The 15,916-nt window shown below is 48.4% G+C and overlaps 1 protein-coding gene across 4 annotated transcripts in view; it reads left to right on the top strand.

Annotated features, from left to right (window-relative positions):
• Positions 1 to 15,916, top strand: part of MYT1 (myelin transcription factor 1) — a 64,113-nt gene that overhangs the window by 34,128 nt on the left and 14,069 nt on the right. For 3 of the 4 annotated variants that reach the window (XM_033074923.2, XM_033074925.2, XM_033074926.2), the window contains 12 exons: positions 538 to 600; positions 1,296 to 1,543; positions 2,342 to 3,214; positions 3,846 to 3,980; positions 5,325 to 5,415; positions 5,885 to 5,998; positions 7,444 to 7,658; positions 10,167 to 10,372; positions 11,233 to 11,502; positions 12,217 to 12,371; positions 14,332 to 14,394; positions 14,613 to 14,681. In XM_033074923.2, coding sequence (XP_032930814.1) covers positions 538 to 600; positions 1,296 to 1,543; positions 2,342 to 3,214; positions 3,846 to 3,980; positions 5,325 to 5,415; positions 5,885 to 5,998; positions 7,444 to 7,658; positions 10,167 to 10,372; positions 11,233 to 11,502; positions 12,217 to 12,371; positions 14,332 to 14,394; positions 14,613 to 14,681 — 2,502 coding nt within the window. The remainder of the gene's footprint in view (positions 1 to 537; positions 601 to 1,295; positions 1,544 to 2,341; positions 3,215 to 3,845; positions 3,981 to 5,324; positions 5,416 to 5,884; positions 5,999 to 7,443; positions 7,659 to 10,166; positions 10,373 to 11,232; positions 11,503 to 12,216; positions 12,372 to 14,331; positions 14,395 to 14,612; positions 14,682 to 15,916) is intronic. The other variant, XM_033074924.2, reaches the window with a different exon arrangement.

Genomic DNA, 15,916 nt, shown 5'->3' with positions numbered 1-15,916 from the left:
GTGAGGTTTTGAGGGTTTTAGTCCTGGGGATTTCCATCCAATGTGTCGGGTTAAAACCTCCTTGATAAAGTCCCAGTCTGCTCTTCCCCAAAACACACACATTGCTTACTCTAAGTGGCCCCAGTTCCCTGACAAGCCACCAGATAAGGGAAAATCCCATGTTTTCCTCCTGAGGAAAAGAAAACTGGAGTGCAGCAGCAGGGAGGCAGAGAGCTGTGGCTGTCTGCCTTTAAAAGCTTGCTCTCACACATGCAAATCTTTAATTAAACATACTCATAAACTATAGCGAACTCTTCATCTAATTAAATGGGGTGAGTAATTCCATTAATTTTTAGCAAACTGCAAGGCATCTCTCCTGTCCTCCTCCCTTGGATTTCAAAGGGACAAACGGAACCATTTGAAGGAAATTACCTTCCTGTTTGCAGTTAGCTTGTTCCTTGGGCACAGGACCTGTTTAACTGAGTGCAGTTTATACCATCCTAATCAATTCTCCTGGTCCTCTTGCTGTTCCTGATGGCTGTTTGTTTCCCTCCCAAGCTGTCCAACCCCAGGCTGTAATGGCTCAGGACACATCCGTGGGAAGTACGCGAGACACAGAAGGTGAGGTGGTGAAAAATGTGAGCAGCAGACCCAAAGACAGGCATTCACTGGAGAAAGTCTGCTTCAGAGCAGCAACCCAGCTTGTCTGCTCCAAATCTTCCTGTTTCTGGCTCTCCATCAGTCCTTATGGGATCCTGGGGGGGATCTGCTTCTCCAGACCCACAGCAGCCTTCCTACAGACCCCAAACTTGGCCAGAAGTGCCTGACTCAGCTGGCTGGGGTTGGTGGGAGCTGCTGATGGGCAGAGATTTTGGTCTGCCTGGTGCCTCTATGGATGAGAAAGGCAAATGAGAACACATTGGCTGCCTTGGAGGCTATGCAAGCCTTAACTGAGGGTTTTCCTCACCCCATGAATTCTGAAATTGGAGCAGTTGGTAGATGTGTCCCAGGGGCTGGTTCTGTATTCCATGCCTGGTTTCATGGTGCCCATCACCAACATTAGTCCTGGGATGCCACAGCCCAGCATTTGTGTGCTGATTTCTAGAAAAAAGTTGATGTAGTTGCACAAAGAAAAGGTCTAAGAGCAAATCTGGCCACAGAGGGTTAAACCAGATAAACATCTGGGGTGCTGGATAATTTGTTTGGTAGTATTCATGTATTTGTCCCACTTACTTTTGCCTAACTGGTTGGGATGAGGTAACCAGGCCTTTTTCACCCAGCAATGCCTCCTCTCTGCTCCTTGATCCCATCTGCAGTTTACAAAGCTGCCCTCTAGCCAAGAAGAGGAAACTTCAGGATGCTGAGGCCGAACATCTGGTGTCGAAGAGGAAATCCCACCCGCTCAAACTGGCCTTGGATGAAGGCTACAACGTCGACAGCGACGGCAGCGAGGAGGCCGAGGCCAAGGAGGAGTCTGGCTCCGATGAGTCCGAGGGGATGCTGGAGGAGGACGAGGCAGAGGTGATGGAGCAGGAGGAGACCCACAGCCCTGAGGCAGCTGAAGGTGCTTTATCATTATTGATTGCAGAGCTGTGCTCTGTTGATGAAGAAAGGGCAGGAAGGGTTAACAGCCAGGAGTTAGAGCTCCTCTGGATGATGTACAGGATGGGTCCTCAGTTGTTGGGGGGACCGATTGTTGGGTAGAAGAGTAATGGCAATGCTCTGGTTAAGCTGAGAAGGCACAGTGCATCCAAAAATGAGAGCTTTTCCATCAGGGATGCTCCCTAGAGAAAGACCCATGGAAGGCACAGAGGAGCTTGCTGTGGGGTGGGGAAGGCAGCCAGGGTCCCTTACAGGTGCCATGAGGGGCTCAGCAGGATCCTCCTCCCTGGACAGGTCTGGGCACTATCCAAGAGCAGAGGAGTGGCAGGAAAAGAACATGGAAAAGGACATGGATTTTCAGTTGGGGTCCTGACACCGCCTTGCTCTCTGGTTTGGAGCCCTGGCCTGGGGAGCACAGGCAGCAGGGGTGGCAGTGGGAAGATGATGCATCTGAGTTCTGTATGGAAATCCTCTTTCTACCTGCCATCCCCAAATTCAATAAATTAGGCTGCTCTAGGGGTGGAACTGCCAGACTCTGGTTTCAATTAGAGTTTAAGTACAACAAAGTTGTATTTTATGAGTTTGTATAATTACTTTCTTTGCCCCCTTTTTTATTCCCTCGTCTTTTCTCTTCCCTCTTCTTTTCTCTTTTACTCCTGTCTTCTTTTCCTCCTTTTCTCATTTCCTCACCATTTTTTTTTCATCTTTTCCATCTTTTCTTTCTTTTTCCCTTCTTTCTATTCCTTCTTTCCCCCTTCAGAGAGAAGCCCGGCAAAATCAACTCACTATGGACAAAACACAGCAACAAGTACATCTGGGCCCAGCAAGGCCAACTACAGCAGCTACCAAGAAATAATTGCCAACTCCCTCCTGAACTTAGGCCAAATAGCAGAGGAAACGCTCGCCATCGAAGGGCAGCTGCCCGAAGCGGAGCTGCAGGGCTCCAAGCCGGCGTCCAACGTGGTGCATTTGGTCCATGAGGATGCGGGAGAGGAGTTGGTGGAGGAGGAGTGTGACAAGGAGATCATCATCCAGACGGAGGACGCGGAGGAGGTCATCGAGGTCACCAGCGAGCGCAGCAGCGAGTTGTGTCCGGAGCCCCGGGACGACGCGAACGGAGAGGAGTCCTGCAAGCTGGAAAAGGCTGAAGCAGAAGAAGAGGATGAGGAGGAGGATGATGATGAGGATGACGAGGAGGAGGAAGAGGAGGAAGAGGATGAGGAGGAGGAGGAGGAAGAGGAAGAAGAGGAGGAGGAAGAGGAGGAGGAGATGGCTCCTGAAGTGATCTGCGAGGAAGCTCCTCACACTTCTCAGGACCCCCAGAAAAGCCACTGTGAAGGGCAGTTCAGCCCCAAGCCCGAGTACTCGGTCATCGTGGAGGTGCGGTCGGATGACGACAAGGACGACGATGCGCGCTCCCAGAAATCAGCCGTGACCGACGAGTCGGAGATGTACGACATGATGACCAGGGGGAACCTGGGGCTGCTGGAACAAGCCATTGCCCTGAAAGCCGAGCAGGTGAAGATCGTGCGGGAGCCCAGCCGGCTGCCAGGAGAGCACGTGAAGCACTTCCAGGTGGAGGACAAACAGAACAAACCGCTGGACAGCATCCGGAAGAGCTACTACGGCAAAGGTACGGGACAAACCTTTGTGTATCTCCCTCCTTCCCAGCCCTGGTGGAAGAGCTGAACTTGTCTGCTCAGCACAGACTACTAGGCTGATGTGGGGGGAGTTCATAGCCCACAGGGGGAATTCAATCACAAATCCTCAATGTCCAGAGAGATGGGGACATCCTTGATGTCAACAATGAATGCATAAAATGGTGGTGTCCTCTACGTCATCACGAGGGTTCCTCCCTCTGAGCAGAGGAATTGGCTGAATTGTCAGTTAACCTTAAAAATCTCAGCCTGAGCAGAAGGGCTGGTTAAAATCCAGGTGGGTTTTAAAGTAGTGGTAGGAGTCTGGCCACAGAAACACGAGGGCAGAGACCTCAGCATCCCCTGGCCCTGAGCCAGGCTGCCTGCTCAGCTGCTGTGAGTGTCTCCATGCTCCAAGCTCTGTTAGTTCCTCAAATCACTTTGCCGATTTCAATTTTTGAAATTTCCTGTGTTGCGCTTCCGACTCCAGGAAATAACCCTCAAATCCAAAGGTTTCCCTCTGCTTGACTGGAATGGTGGAGAGAAGCATCCTCAGCACCTCTTTCCACTTCTTCCCCTCCAAATCCACTAATGTGCTTCCCTCTGCCCTTTCCCCACAATCCTTAGATCCTTCAAGACCTGAGAAGCGAGAAATCAAATGTCCAACTCCTGGCTGCGATGGGACTGGGCACGTCACGGGGCTTTACCCTCACCACCGCAGCCTCTCGGGCTGTCCGCACAAAGACAGGATCCCCCCCGAGAGTGAGTACATGCTGGGACACCAAGGGCTGCTTCTATTAGTCTGGAGCCTAACTTTCGTGGGGGAATTCCTCAAATAATTTGAATTTTATGACTGAGTCCCTAGAACAAGTCTGATGTTATTCCTTGCAGCGTAACAAGAGTGTTTGGCATGGGATGATGCTTTTCCAAGGTGATCTGGATGCTGTTATCCACCAAAGTGTTATCGCTAATCACAGGAAACATGGTGGGGATTTACTTGGAAGTCTTGTCCTTCTTAAAGGATTTTTAGCACCATCCTGTGGAGAATGAGATCCCTTCTCTGAAAATCAAAGAGGGGCTTTAAAAACACCTGCCCACCTCCAGAGGTCTGTTAAGCAGTGCCCATCTTTACACTGGAAGTCACATATTTTTCCCTGCTTTGGGACATCATGTTGGGAAAAAAGGGATATTATTCTTCCTTACTGTCCAAATGTGTTGCCATGTAGGAAAGGAGCGATTCAGGATGTGCAGGATTGCTGAGTCTCCTGTTCCCTAGTCACTGCAAAATTCCCAAAGTGCTATACCAAGATTCACCTATGCTATAGAAAATTATCTTCCTCATAACATATTTTTGTATATACATATGCACAGAGAGAGATTGTATTTCCACCTCTCTACCAGCATCCTAAAGAGCTTTCCCTGTATAGATACATAAAAAATCAATGTTGTATGTTTATGATAATGGCATAATAGACCAAAAGAAAGAGGAGCCCTTCCTTATCAGTAATTTCAAAGGTTGCAGGCCTGACATAAACACAGAACTGGAAGAAACAAGGAGAAAGTACAGTTATCTTCGCAGGCTGGAATGCAAGCAAAAATATTAATAAATAACTAACACGAGCTGTGGGCTTTACAAAAGCTTGCAGATCAAATTATTTTCTTTACTTTTAAGGTCAATGCTGCAGGAAGCAATAATCCTGAAGATTAAAAAAAAAAAAAATCAAACAAAGACTAGTCCTAAGGATAAAAGCAGAACTATGACTTCAATCACTAAAAACTACCGGAAACTGGAGACCCAGTTCCAAAACAGAGGTGGGGAGGAGGGGATGGATGGGGAAACTGGATTGCAAACAGAAATTGAGGAGAAAGCCCAGGCTGTGTGCAGAGATGCTAATCTAATGCTGACCTGGACACTGCAGCCTTATAAATCTTTACTTTTTCCCTCTGCAAACTCTAATTACAGCATTTCACATTCCCTGATTTCTAGGAAACCAGCGTACAAGGCTTGATGATTTTTTCTTTTTTTTTTTTCTTTTTTCCTCTCTGATTTTTATTAAGTTGTTTTTCTTTCCCTTCCCTTCTCCCCTTCCCCTTCTGGCTCCGAAGTCCTGGCGATGCACGAGAACGTGCTGAAATGCCCCACGCCCGGGTGCACAGGACAGGGTCACGTCAACAGCAACCGCAACACGCACAGGAGGTACCAGCTTTGGTTCTTACACAGGCACGGGGTGACACCATGGGGGAATGGCTTCCAAATGGCAGAGGACAGGGTTAGATTGGAACGAATTCTTCCCTGTGAGAGTGGTGAGGCCCTGGCACAGGTTGCTCCATCCCTGGAAGTGTTCAAGGCTGGGTTGGATGGGCTTGGAGCAACCTGGGAGAGTGGAAGGTGTTCCTGTTCATGGCAGGGGGGTTGGTATGAGTTGAGCTTTAGGGTCTTCTCCAACCTAATCCATTCTATAATCCAAGATTCCATGATTCTGTGTTGATGAGGTGCAAGGTGAATTTGCCCTATTGCTTGTTCAGTGTGGAGGAAGCAAACACTTTTCTCACAGGCTCAGTGCAGCTCTGGGTCTATGAAATGAAGGTTTTTGATTCCTCATGCCTGGTTTCCTTCTCTCTTTTTCTTCTCCTACAAAAAAAAAAAACCCAACCAACTTCCACAGTTTATCTGGGTGCCCCATTGCTGCTGCTGAAAAATTAGCCAAATCACATGAAAAGCAACAAACCCAGTCTGGTGATCCTGCAAAGAGCAGCTCCAATTCTGACCGGATACTCAGGTAAGGGGGGCAGGAAGGCTCAGCTCCACGTCCCCACACTGCCCCAGCCCTCTGCACCCCGCCACACTCCCAGGAACAGCCACCACAGCTCCCTCCAGCTGTATCTTGATACTGCTGAGTCCTGTTATTATGATCATAGGTCTCGCCAAGGTGGGGAGATATTTAATTGATGATCCCAGGGAGAGCATTGAGGACAATGAATTGCTTCTGTAGCATCAATTAATGCTGAGGCTACAGGCCAAAGGGTTTTAGCAGTGCAGCAGAAGGCACTTGTGCCGATTGCTCCGCAGCACAAACTGCCAGCGAGGGCTGGTTATTATATCAGCATTATAAGTAGGGTGGGCTTGGGGAGGGGGAGGAGGAGGAGATTTAGGCTACACACAAATCACTCCATGGCAGTTGTGCATTAAAGTCCACCTGCTTTTCTTCCTTAGCCTGCATGTTTCAGAGGAGAGGAACCTGCCGCTCGTTTCCAAACCAGTCACATTAATTTTGATACTTTGCCCGTCTCTCTCTTCCTGGGAGAAAGGGCTGTCTCCCATTAAGGATGTCCCTGATAGATGCTGGCTTCCGTAGCTGATGTGATTCACGAGGCTACAGATGGATTGGAATATGGTTGGTTATTTTGCAACGAGAGCGGGATAAAAACCGCGGTGCGAGCCCCGAGCAGCCCTCCCACAAAGGCATCGAGCTCTGATTCATTTATTTATCTGCTCCCCAGGACTGCTGAGCACCCTGGTGCTCCAGCTCTTGCTACTTTGGAAAGGCCATTTAGGGCGATTACTTATTTATTTGCAACGGAGCCCGCGCTGAGCGCTCTGAGCGCATCACGAGGACGGTCCATGCTCCAAGGAGCTCCCGCTCCGAGGACTCTCTGGTGGAAAGAGGTCACGGGAAGGAGAATAACAATAGGCCATTTATACACAATTTATATGCAAGACAAATTGATTCATGATAGGCAGCCCCGTAGCAGCGGGTCTCCAGGAGGGGCTGAGGCAGGGGAGAGGCTCTGGTGCCTCTGCAATGAACCTGCAGCAGGGAACCGAGCTGAACTGGGGTCCTCACTCCTTTGTGTGCCCCCTGTGTCATGAGGGTCCCACGAGGGAGTTACTACCCAAGTTTGTTCTCTTCTGGGAAGTGCTGCCACACCATAACAGCCTGCAAGAACATAGTGCTGGATGAGGTTGACCCCTCAATGTTTTTTCTTAAAAAAAGGGGGGAAAAAAGAAGGTAAAAAAGGATAGAAAAAATAAAACAGGAGTCTGAGAGATCCAAATCAGACACAGACTTGCTGAGGGATAGCAAAAAGGCTGTCACTGCCTCCTCATCCCCAGTAAGCCTTTAGGAACAAGGTGCAGCTGTGCCCTCATTGTGTCTGGTCCCCTCTCAACAGTCGCCTCATCAAGGAAAAGAGAAATAATTGCTGTTCATTGTTTCATCCGCAGGCCTATGTGCTTTGTGAAGCAACTGGAGATCCCTCAGTATGGAAGCTACCGGCCCAACATGGTCCCAGCAACCCCCCGGGCCAACTTGGCCAAGGAGCTGGAGAAGTACTCCAAGGTCACCTTCGATTATGCAAGTTTTGATGCTCAGGTTTTTGGCAAACGCATGCTTGCCCCAAAGATTCAGACTAGCGAAACCTCACCTAAAGCCTTTAAATGTAAGTTGGGAGCAGGGATGGACTCGATTTCTGTATTTTCTGCCTTTCTCAGCATGTTGTGAGGCTCTTGGGGCTGTGGCTTTGGGGTGATGGGAGACTCTTGGGGCTGAGCTGCTGGACCCTCCTGGGATGGGGAGGGTGAGGTGGTTCCCAAGGTGGGTTCCTTTGATGGTGAGAGGAGTCCATGGTTGCTGGAAAAGTTTCTTTGTAAGAGAGTTTCTTTGGCTGTGGGATGAACTGTGGTGGGAACATTAATCTGAGAGATGTCTTGAGATGGGATAAGTTACACAGTTGTCCTCAGTTGGTCCCCATTGCTTTGCAGCTCATATCTATTGATCTGGCTTTCCTCATCTAGCTAAATGGATTACAGTTTTCTTCTCTTCCATCTTATATATGACCCACTCCCCCCATTTGTCTTCCCTGCTGTGCTCTGCTCTCCAGCTCTACCTATCGATCACCCACTCCTATCTTCCAGCTCTTTCCTATCATAGCCACCCACCTCTGCTCTGCTCTGAGGACCTTGCACTGGTTATAACTCTGGGTGAAAATGAAATGGCTGAATAAACCCTGAGGGGCTAGGCTGCAAGGGCAAGAGGGACACTGCATGGGGACACAACCCTTGCAAATGTTTTTTTGCGCACCTCAAGACATTTTCTTGAGGGGGAAAAAAAAAAAAATTAGGAGCCCAGTTTGTAGAAGTCAGCAGCCTCAAGAGGGCTTTCTGTCTGGCTAATCCCACTTCCACAATCCTGCTTAATCCTGATGCAGCTGCTCTCTAAAAAAGTGCTCGTACTTGAAAGCATCCTGGTTGTTGCACTACAATGGGAGTGCCCTTTATTACAGTACTAAATCTGTACAGGATCAGACAATGAAATTGGATGGAGGCCAGAGAGCACAACTGCCACTGTCATCCTGGGTTAGGGCTGATGGAAAAGTAATTTGTTTCCCAGTACAAGTGATTCTCTCGCTGAATAGATTGTGTTATTTGCAATATTAGCAAAGAATTTTCAGGGTAATTGTACTGACAAAAATAATTCCAGCAGACCCACTAGGATAATCCTTTCTATTTTTTCTCATCACTTATTTCACTAATTTGCTGATTGCGAGTCTATTAGCGGTAGAAATACTTATGAAATGGAAAAGCATCGCTGAGCCTACGGTGTGAAATTGAAATTGGCATCTCCCGATCCTGGATATTGTCAGGTTGGGTTGGCGGATCCTCGCACCCCGCCTCGAAGACATGGATTAAACTGGACAGGAAAACAAGCAGCCAGACACAAGAATAACCATGTGGGCAAACCTCCAATGAGTTAATCAAAGCGACAGGATGAATATGATTGCCAATCATAGCAGGGAAATCTGCTCCTTTCACTGAGAACTTATTTTAAAGAGATCTTCATCCAGAGGGATTTATATTCCCCCACATGCGTGTGCATAACTCCCATTAATGTCAATATGCATTATATACGCACACAACAAGGAAGAAAGCAGGGCTGGGGAAGATTAGTATTTTATAGTGTCTTATATTACGAGTTTGTAATGGGAGTAATGAAATCACTTTGCTCCGTGGCTGCATCATCTGAGGTTGGCTTTGTTTTTCCATGATCAGGCCAAAGCTTATGAGTCTTCCCTGGGTGAGTCTCCCTTTTAAGGGGTGATGGTTTCCCCCAGAAGGAGCATGGTGGAATGAATTAAGAATTTGAAGATTTTAATAATTGATTCAGAATACAATCCTGTGACTGTTTTAAATCAGATGATTTCCTGTTTGCACCCACTGGAACTGCTGAGGGCTCCTAAATGGGATAAGCTTCAAGTTTTATTAATAGGGAATTTTTAGTCATTATTTGGGAAAGTTTTATTGTGTGTCCACCCTGAGAAATACTTTAATTTCACAGGGTCTGAAGAGAAATTGCATCACCAGGCTGGCTTTGCTGCTGCTGAGACATACAAGAGCAGAGTAGCAGCGTGGCTATGTGCAGCTGTGCAGTAAATCCTGTTACTCTGGCATATTTAAATGATATGTCAGCTGTCAGAAAATCCGTATTTCACCAGTGTCATCCTTGGAAGCTCATACTTTATGGCCATGTATTTTCTATTAATGGAATTTTATAAATTTCAAGTTTTCAAACATGCTACTAGAAATCTCCCTGTAAGGCTGCCCTGCAGATAAGTTATGGACAGAGAGAGAGAACAATAAAAAAAGAGCCAGGAAGCTTCTCTAAGCTTCCTCCTTTAACTGCTTTGCCAAGGAGCAGCTCTAACGAAGAAAAGCACTTGTGTTTTGGGTATTGATGGCAGAGTCAGTTAATGAATTAACCTTTCACACCAAGCACAAGCTGCAGCCAGCACTGCTCCTGTTGCACATCCCAGGCAACAAACCATCCCCTGGATTGGGAATAACCCCAGGAACTGCGCATACATTACCCATGTCACACTGACTTAACCTTTCCCTGCTGCTCATGCCACTTATACATTAGCCTTGTGTTGTTCCTTCTCTTTTTATTCCAGCCAAACCTTTTCCAAAAGCCTCTTCCCCCAGCCACAGCCCCTCCAGCAGTTACGTGAAGAGCACTTCATCTTCCTCCACAGGCTTCGACTACTCCCACGACGCGGAGGCTGCGCACATGGCGGCCACCGCCATCCTCAACCTCTCCACCCGCTGCTGGGAGATGCCCGAGAATCTCAGCACCAAGCAGCAAGAGGCCCCTAGCAAGGTGGGTGAATGTGGCCAGGAACCAAACTTGAAATTTGGGATGGGAGGAGCACCTTGGTTTGCCTTTCCTTTCATTTTGGCTTTTAAAATATAAAGGGAATGCAGACACTCATTCAAATTGGCTCCCCCCTTTGGGGATGGAGGAGGGAATCTTGGCTCTTGGAGTGATGGGGAGGTGCCTCGTGGTTCAAATTACCCATGTGAGATGAGCATCAATCCCAAGCCAAGTCTTGGGCTGAGACTGGATATTAGGAAACATTTATAATTTATATTTATGGCCAAGCCCTGGAACTGGCTGTCCAGGGCAGTGTTGGAGTCACCATCCCTGGAGGGATTTAAAAGGCATGTGGATGTGGCACTTGGGGACGTGGTTTATGGTGAGCTTGGCAGTGCTGGGGGAATGTTTGGACTTGATGGTCTCAGAGGGCTTTTCCAACCCAAACAATTCCATGATTCCTAGAGCTGGTTTCAGTTGCTCCCTGATCTATATCTGATGCCATTTGAAGTTCCCCAATTCTGTCCAGTCTGATCTCCAGCTGCTTTTCAGAGGAACATGGGTTTTCCCAAAGTCCCATGGAGCACTCCCAGCAATGGGCAAATGTTTTGGATACCATTAGAATCCTGTGTTCAATCAAATGAGTCAAAATACCACCCTGCTGGTAGTAGAGGACTGCCTTTGCATGACACATTCCTGAAATATTTAGGGAAGAGCAACCCTTTTCATTTAGTTCCTGCTACCTGACTGTGGAGAGGATGGGACACGAATACCTGCCCACTGCACTGCAAAAGATAAACGGGAGCAAGATCCCCATGGGGACTTCCTGGCAGCTGCTAACATTGGTTGTGTCTCCAACCTTTCAGTCCATGGACATTGAGGTGGATGAAAATGGGACTCTGGACTTGAGTATGAACAAACACCGCAAACGGGAGAGCACCTTCCCCAGCAGCAGCAGCTGCAGCAGCAGTCCCAGCATGAAGTCCCCAGATGTGTCCCAGCGCCAAAACAGCACCAGTGCCACGAGCAGCACCATGACCTCCCCCCAGTCCAGCCAGACCTCCCGCCAGGATGAGTGGGATGGGCCCATTGACTACACCAAACCAAACCGCCAGCGGGAAGAGGAGCCGGAGGAGGTGAGCGCTGCCTCTTGGTGCTTGAATAACAGTTCAGGGACATTCAATGCCATGATTGCCTGCACAGTTGTCCTGTTTTCTCCAAAGTTTGTCCTTAGAGCCAAGCAAAGAAATATTCCTGGCTTTGTCAGTGCTATCAGCTATCAGCCAGGGAAAACCAGGCAGGAAGAGACTGCTCTTGGATCTGCTGGGATGCCCCTGCAAAGGGAGAACCCACCACTTTGCTTGTCCTGGGTCTGCAGTGTTTTCCTCACTGTAAATCCTGTCAGCTCCCTTGCAGCAGTGCTGCTTCTGGTGATGTTTTTCAGGGTGATTTATATCTGCCATTAGCAGCTACAGCCCTGCATGGCACAGACATTAATCCTGCAGGGAGGGAATCCAGCCATGACCCCCAGCTGGGGTGAGGGTTCTGAGAGCATCACCTGCCTCTCTGCTCCTGAGGAAGAGTGTGAGGGGATTGCACTGATCTTCATCCCTTCAAGATCCTGGGAAAGCACGTGTAGATCCCTTTACAGACGTGGTTTACACATTTCTTCTGAAAACCTAGGAAGTGACAGGCTGTTGGATCTCTGGGCTGGGTGCTGTGAGGTGCTTGCAGGGGCTCAGGAGTGTTGGCAATGCTGCACTAACCCTTAGCTGTGATGGATTTGGGATTCTTTCCCTGTACAGCTCAGCAGCAATGACCACGCCACAACTCTTCCCCTTTCCTTGCAGTCAGAGCCTGCTGCTCACTCTTTCGCCTCCTCGGAAGCTGATGAGCAGGAAGTGTCAGAGGAGAACTTTGAAGAGAGAAAATATCCAGGTGAAGTTACTTTAACCAACTTCAAGCTGAAATTCCTCTCCAAGGACATCAAGAAAGAGCTCCTCACGTAAGTCCTGCCTTCTTGTCTCTTCCTCCAAAATCTATTAATATGTACTTAGCCAGCATGGTTGGAAACAAAATTAGTAAATACATTTTAAAAATAAAAACTGTAGCTCCCTTTCTTACTGTGATTGACCTTACTCATCCTCCTACAACTGCTGATCAATGAGGCATGGTATGTTCCTACATTACTCTGCAGTGATGAAGGGAACCTGAGAGCTTTGTGCTCTCAGGATTTATAGACAGGGTTGTGGGAAACTCCTTTCAGGGCCAGTTTTTGCCTGGTATTTTCTGCAAGAGTGTTTCTGGTATGGTGATGACACCTACCCAGTGTCCTAATCCCCTGGGTTCTTGGGACACTGGCTGATATTGCGGAGCCAAGAGCACCCAAAAGATCTCAGAACCTTCTTGAAGGGGGTGTTGAACACAAGATGCCTCATTGAGAAGACAGGATTTGTTGGATTAGAGCAACAGGTCCCAGCATTGTCATACTGCAGGAGCACAAAATGTGACCTGAGGCTGCAGCAAGTTTGCTCTTGTGCTGCATTTTGCATTGGAGAGAGACCTCGACCCAGCTCAGTCTGTGTCCATCATGTGGGTGGAAGCCCAGACCCAGATCTGCCCTACTGGATGGAGTATGGCTCCATCCACACTGATTCCCACATGAATGGTTAATGTTTAAGAGTTTGAATCAAACGTGGCAGCCTGGAACTGGCTCTGGTCTGACGACACACAGGGATCAGCCTGGAGGTTGTGATGGGGAGGTTTCCCCTCCCAGGCGTCCCAGCTGCTCCTGCTTCTTTCCTGGGCATCTGACCCTCCCACACATCACACAGGGAGTTGGTGGGCACCGTTTTGCTGATCTCATCCAACTCACTCATTATCTGCAGGAGGAGGCTGAGGGAGCAGCCAGGCAGGGAGGAGAGCTGTGGGGGCAGAGCAGCAGCAGCAGCAGCATCTTCCCTAAATGAGCAAAGCTCAGACCAGCTGCCCTAGGGTTTTTTAAAGGGCTTTTAAAAACCCACCAGTGATGTGAACAGCAATTTCTGAGCTAGAGCCCTGAAGTCCTCTTATGCTTTAATTTTATTGTGATGGTAGAGAAATTTCCTAAATGGAAACAGCCTGGAATAAATAAATGGTGTCATGGGCAGCCCTGAGCCTTCCCTCTCCATTTAATATCCTTCTTCCTCTCTGGCCCAAGGGCTGTAATGAATTTGCTGTAGTTAACTCAGGAGCAGACTTGCCTGCTGTGCCTGATGCTCTGTGTCTGGGTGCAGTTCTTGTGCTCCTCCCAGGCAGGTGCCACTCACCTGTATCGTCCCATCACCCCCAGGCACAGCCAGAGGTTACTGTCATTCCCTTTCAGCAGCAAACTGCTTGCAAGCTTTTCTATACAGCTGTGAGGGATGGGAGGAAAAAGAATGATTTCAGAAAGCTGAAGCACCTTATTCAGATCTGAAATGTGAACAAGATTCCTGCAGCCAGAGCTTCAGTGTGGCAGGAATCCTCCAACCTGGCAGGAATCCTCCAACCTGGCAGGAATCCTCCAACCTGGCAGCAGCAGCCAGGGGTGGCCACATCTGTCAGGCTGCTGCCAGTCCCCCCCTGCCACCAAGCCCTCCCATCAACTAAGGGTTTCAAACACTTTTTTTGCCTTTGCCACAGTTTTTTCTCATTTTTTTTTTCATAATTGTGTTTTTAGGATCCTTATGATGTTTTAGTAGTAAAAAGGGAGGGAGGGGAGCTGAAAGGGAAACAGCTGGTTTATATCCATGCAAACACAGAAACACACCCCAGGATCTGATGGATGGGGCTGGTGTCAGGGGTCTGTCTGGCAGCAGGGCTGGACTGAGATGCCCCAGACAGACCCTGAGGGGGCTCTGCTGCCTTTGCCCACCCGTGGGTCTCGGGGAATCCGTTCCTTTCCCACACTTATGCTCTTTGTTGTTGTTGTTGTTGTTGCCCAGTTGCCCAACCCCAGGCTGTGATGGCAGTGGACACATAACGGGGAACTATGCCTCTCACCGCAGGTGGGTTGAGATTTTTTCCATAGCTTGAACTTGAAAAACAACTTTTTTTTCTTTTGGTATAGTTTGTGATCATGTGGTAGTTTGGTTCTGTTTCCTCCCCCCTTCTGTTGCCCCTCTCCCTCCCCATGCCCCAGCCCTTTTTCTTTTTCCTTTTTCTTTTTTTTTTCTTTTTTTTTTTTTTTTTTGCTTATCCAGATATTCCATCTCTTCTCTTTCAGCCTTTCTGGTTGTCCTCTTGCTGACAAGAGCCTCAGAAACCTCATGGCTGCCCACTCTGCTGACCTCAAGTATGTTTGCGCTCAACTTGGAACTCCTTTTTTTTCTTTATTTCCACCCTTTTTTTCTCTTTTCTCCCTTCCTGCCCCCACGCCTCTTGCTCTGCTTTTGCTTTTCCATCCCCTCCCTTCTCCTTTCAAAGAGCTGATCAAAACCTGCCTGCAAGGAGCTCTGGTGGAGTCCAGCTTCCAGCTGCTGCGCTGAAGAGACCATGGCATGGAGGAAGGACAATTTTGGGGAGGGGGCTGATGACAATGACTGGAAATAACCTGGACACCTGGCAGGTTTCCTCTGGGCACCGTAGACATGCTATTTTCTTTTTCACTTGGCATCTTTTCCCAAGCTCTTGTTGCCCAGTGTGGGCCATAACCCTTTTCATTTAGCATTTTTGTCCATCTCAAATAATCCAAAGCCTGGATTTATTTTTGGGTAGAGACACAGCTGGGAACTCATCACCAGCACACAGCAAAGCCAACTCTTTTGGAGAACCTGGGGTGCTATTTTTGGACTGCTTTGAGGGAGTTGTTTGGGATGTAGTGAGAGAGGTTCCTCTTCATTTCCATGATTTGTGAGGGAATGCAAGAGAGAGTGAACAAATGTTGGTGAGGCCAGATCCTGTGCCAGTGGTCAAGGGTTCACAGAAATCCAAACTTCCCCATTCCCATTGCTGTTTCTGGAAGGAGGAACCTGGTTTTGACATTTTCATTCAGGTATGATCCTCTGAATCCCATATTCAGTTTTGCTGCTGTCTTCTCTAAACTCCTCCTTTGCAGTACGAGCTTATTCTTCACAGGTGGGTTTCCCAAACGTTCCTTAGGTCACCTTCCTTAAAGAAAGGTGAAATTGTATCTGGTTGGGAACACTGGGGAGACCCCAACCCTCTCCACCCCATCTGCGTCTCTGGGGTAAAGCCCATTGTGAATTGTTTTTCATCATCTCTTTCATGGGCCCAGCCTAACCTTGCAGGCTGAGTTTCCTCTGAGTTCCCAGCTTTGCTGAATCCAGTTTTTGGATCATTCAGACACTGAGTTATTCATAACTACAACTGAGGAGCCTCCACTGAGAGTAAAGCCTCATGAAGGGCTTCACACTGCACAGGGTCATGAAAAAAACAGAAGTGCTTTGCCCTGTGTGCAGTCAGGGGTTTCTGGAGCCACAGTGGCAGCCCCACTGGTCACTGAGGTCACTGGAAAAGTCCCAAATCCCTCTGTGATGGCTCCTGAACTTCTCTGTGCCCCACAGCCAG

The sequence above is a fragment of the Catharus ustulatus genome, chromosome 17 (genome assembly GCF_009819885.2).
Source record: "Catharus ustulatus isolate bCatUst1 chromosome 17, bCatUst1.pri.v2, whole genome shotgun sequence".
NCBI classification, from domain to species: domain Eukaryota; kingdom Metazoa; phylum Chordata; class Aves; order Passeriformes; family Turdidae; genus Catharus; species Catharus ustulatus.
The sequence above is the reverse complement of the archived record's forward strand: the minus strand, read 5'-3'. Positions and strand labels throughout refer to the sequence as shown.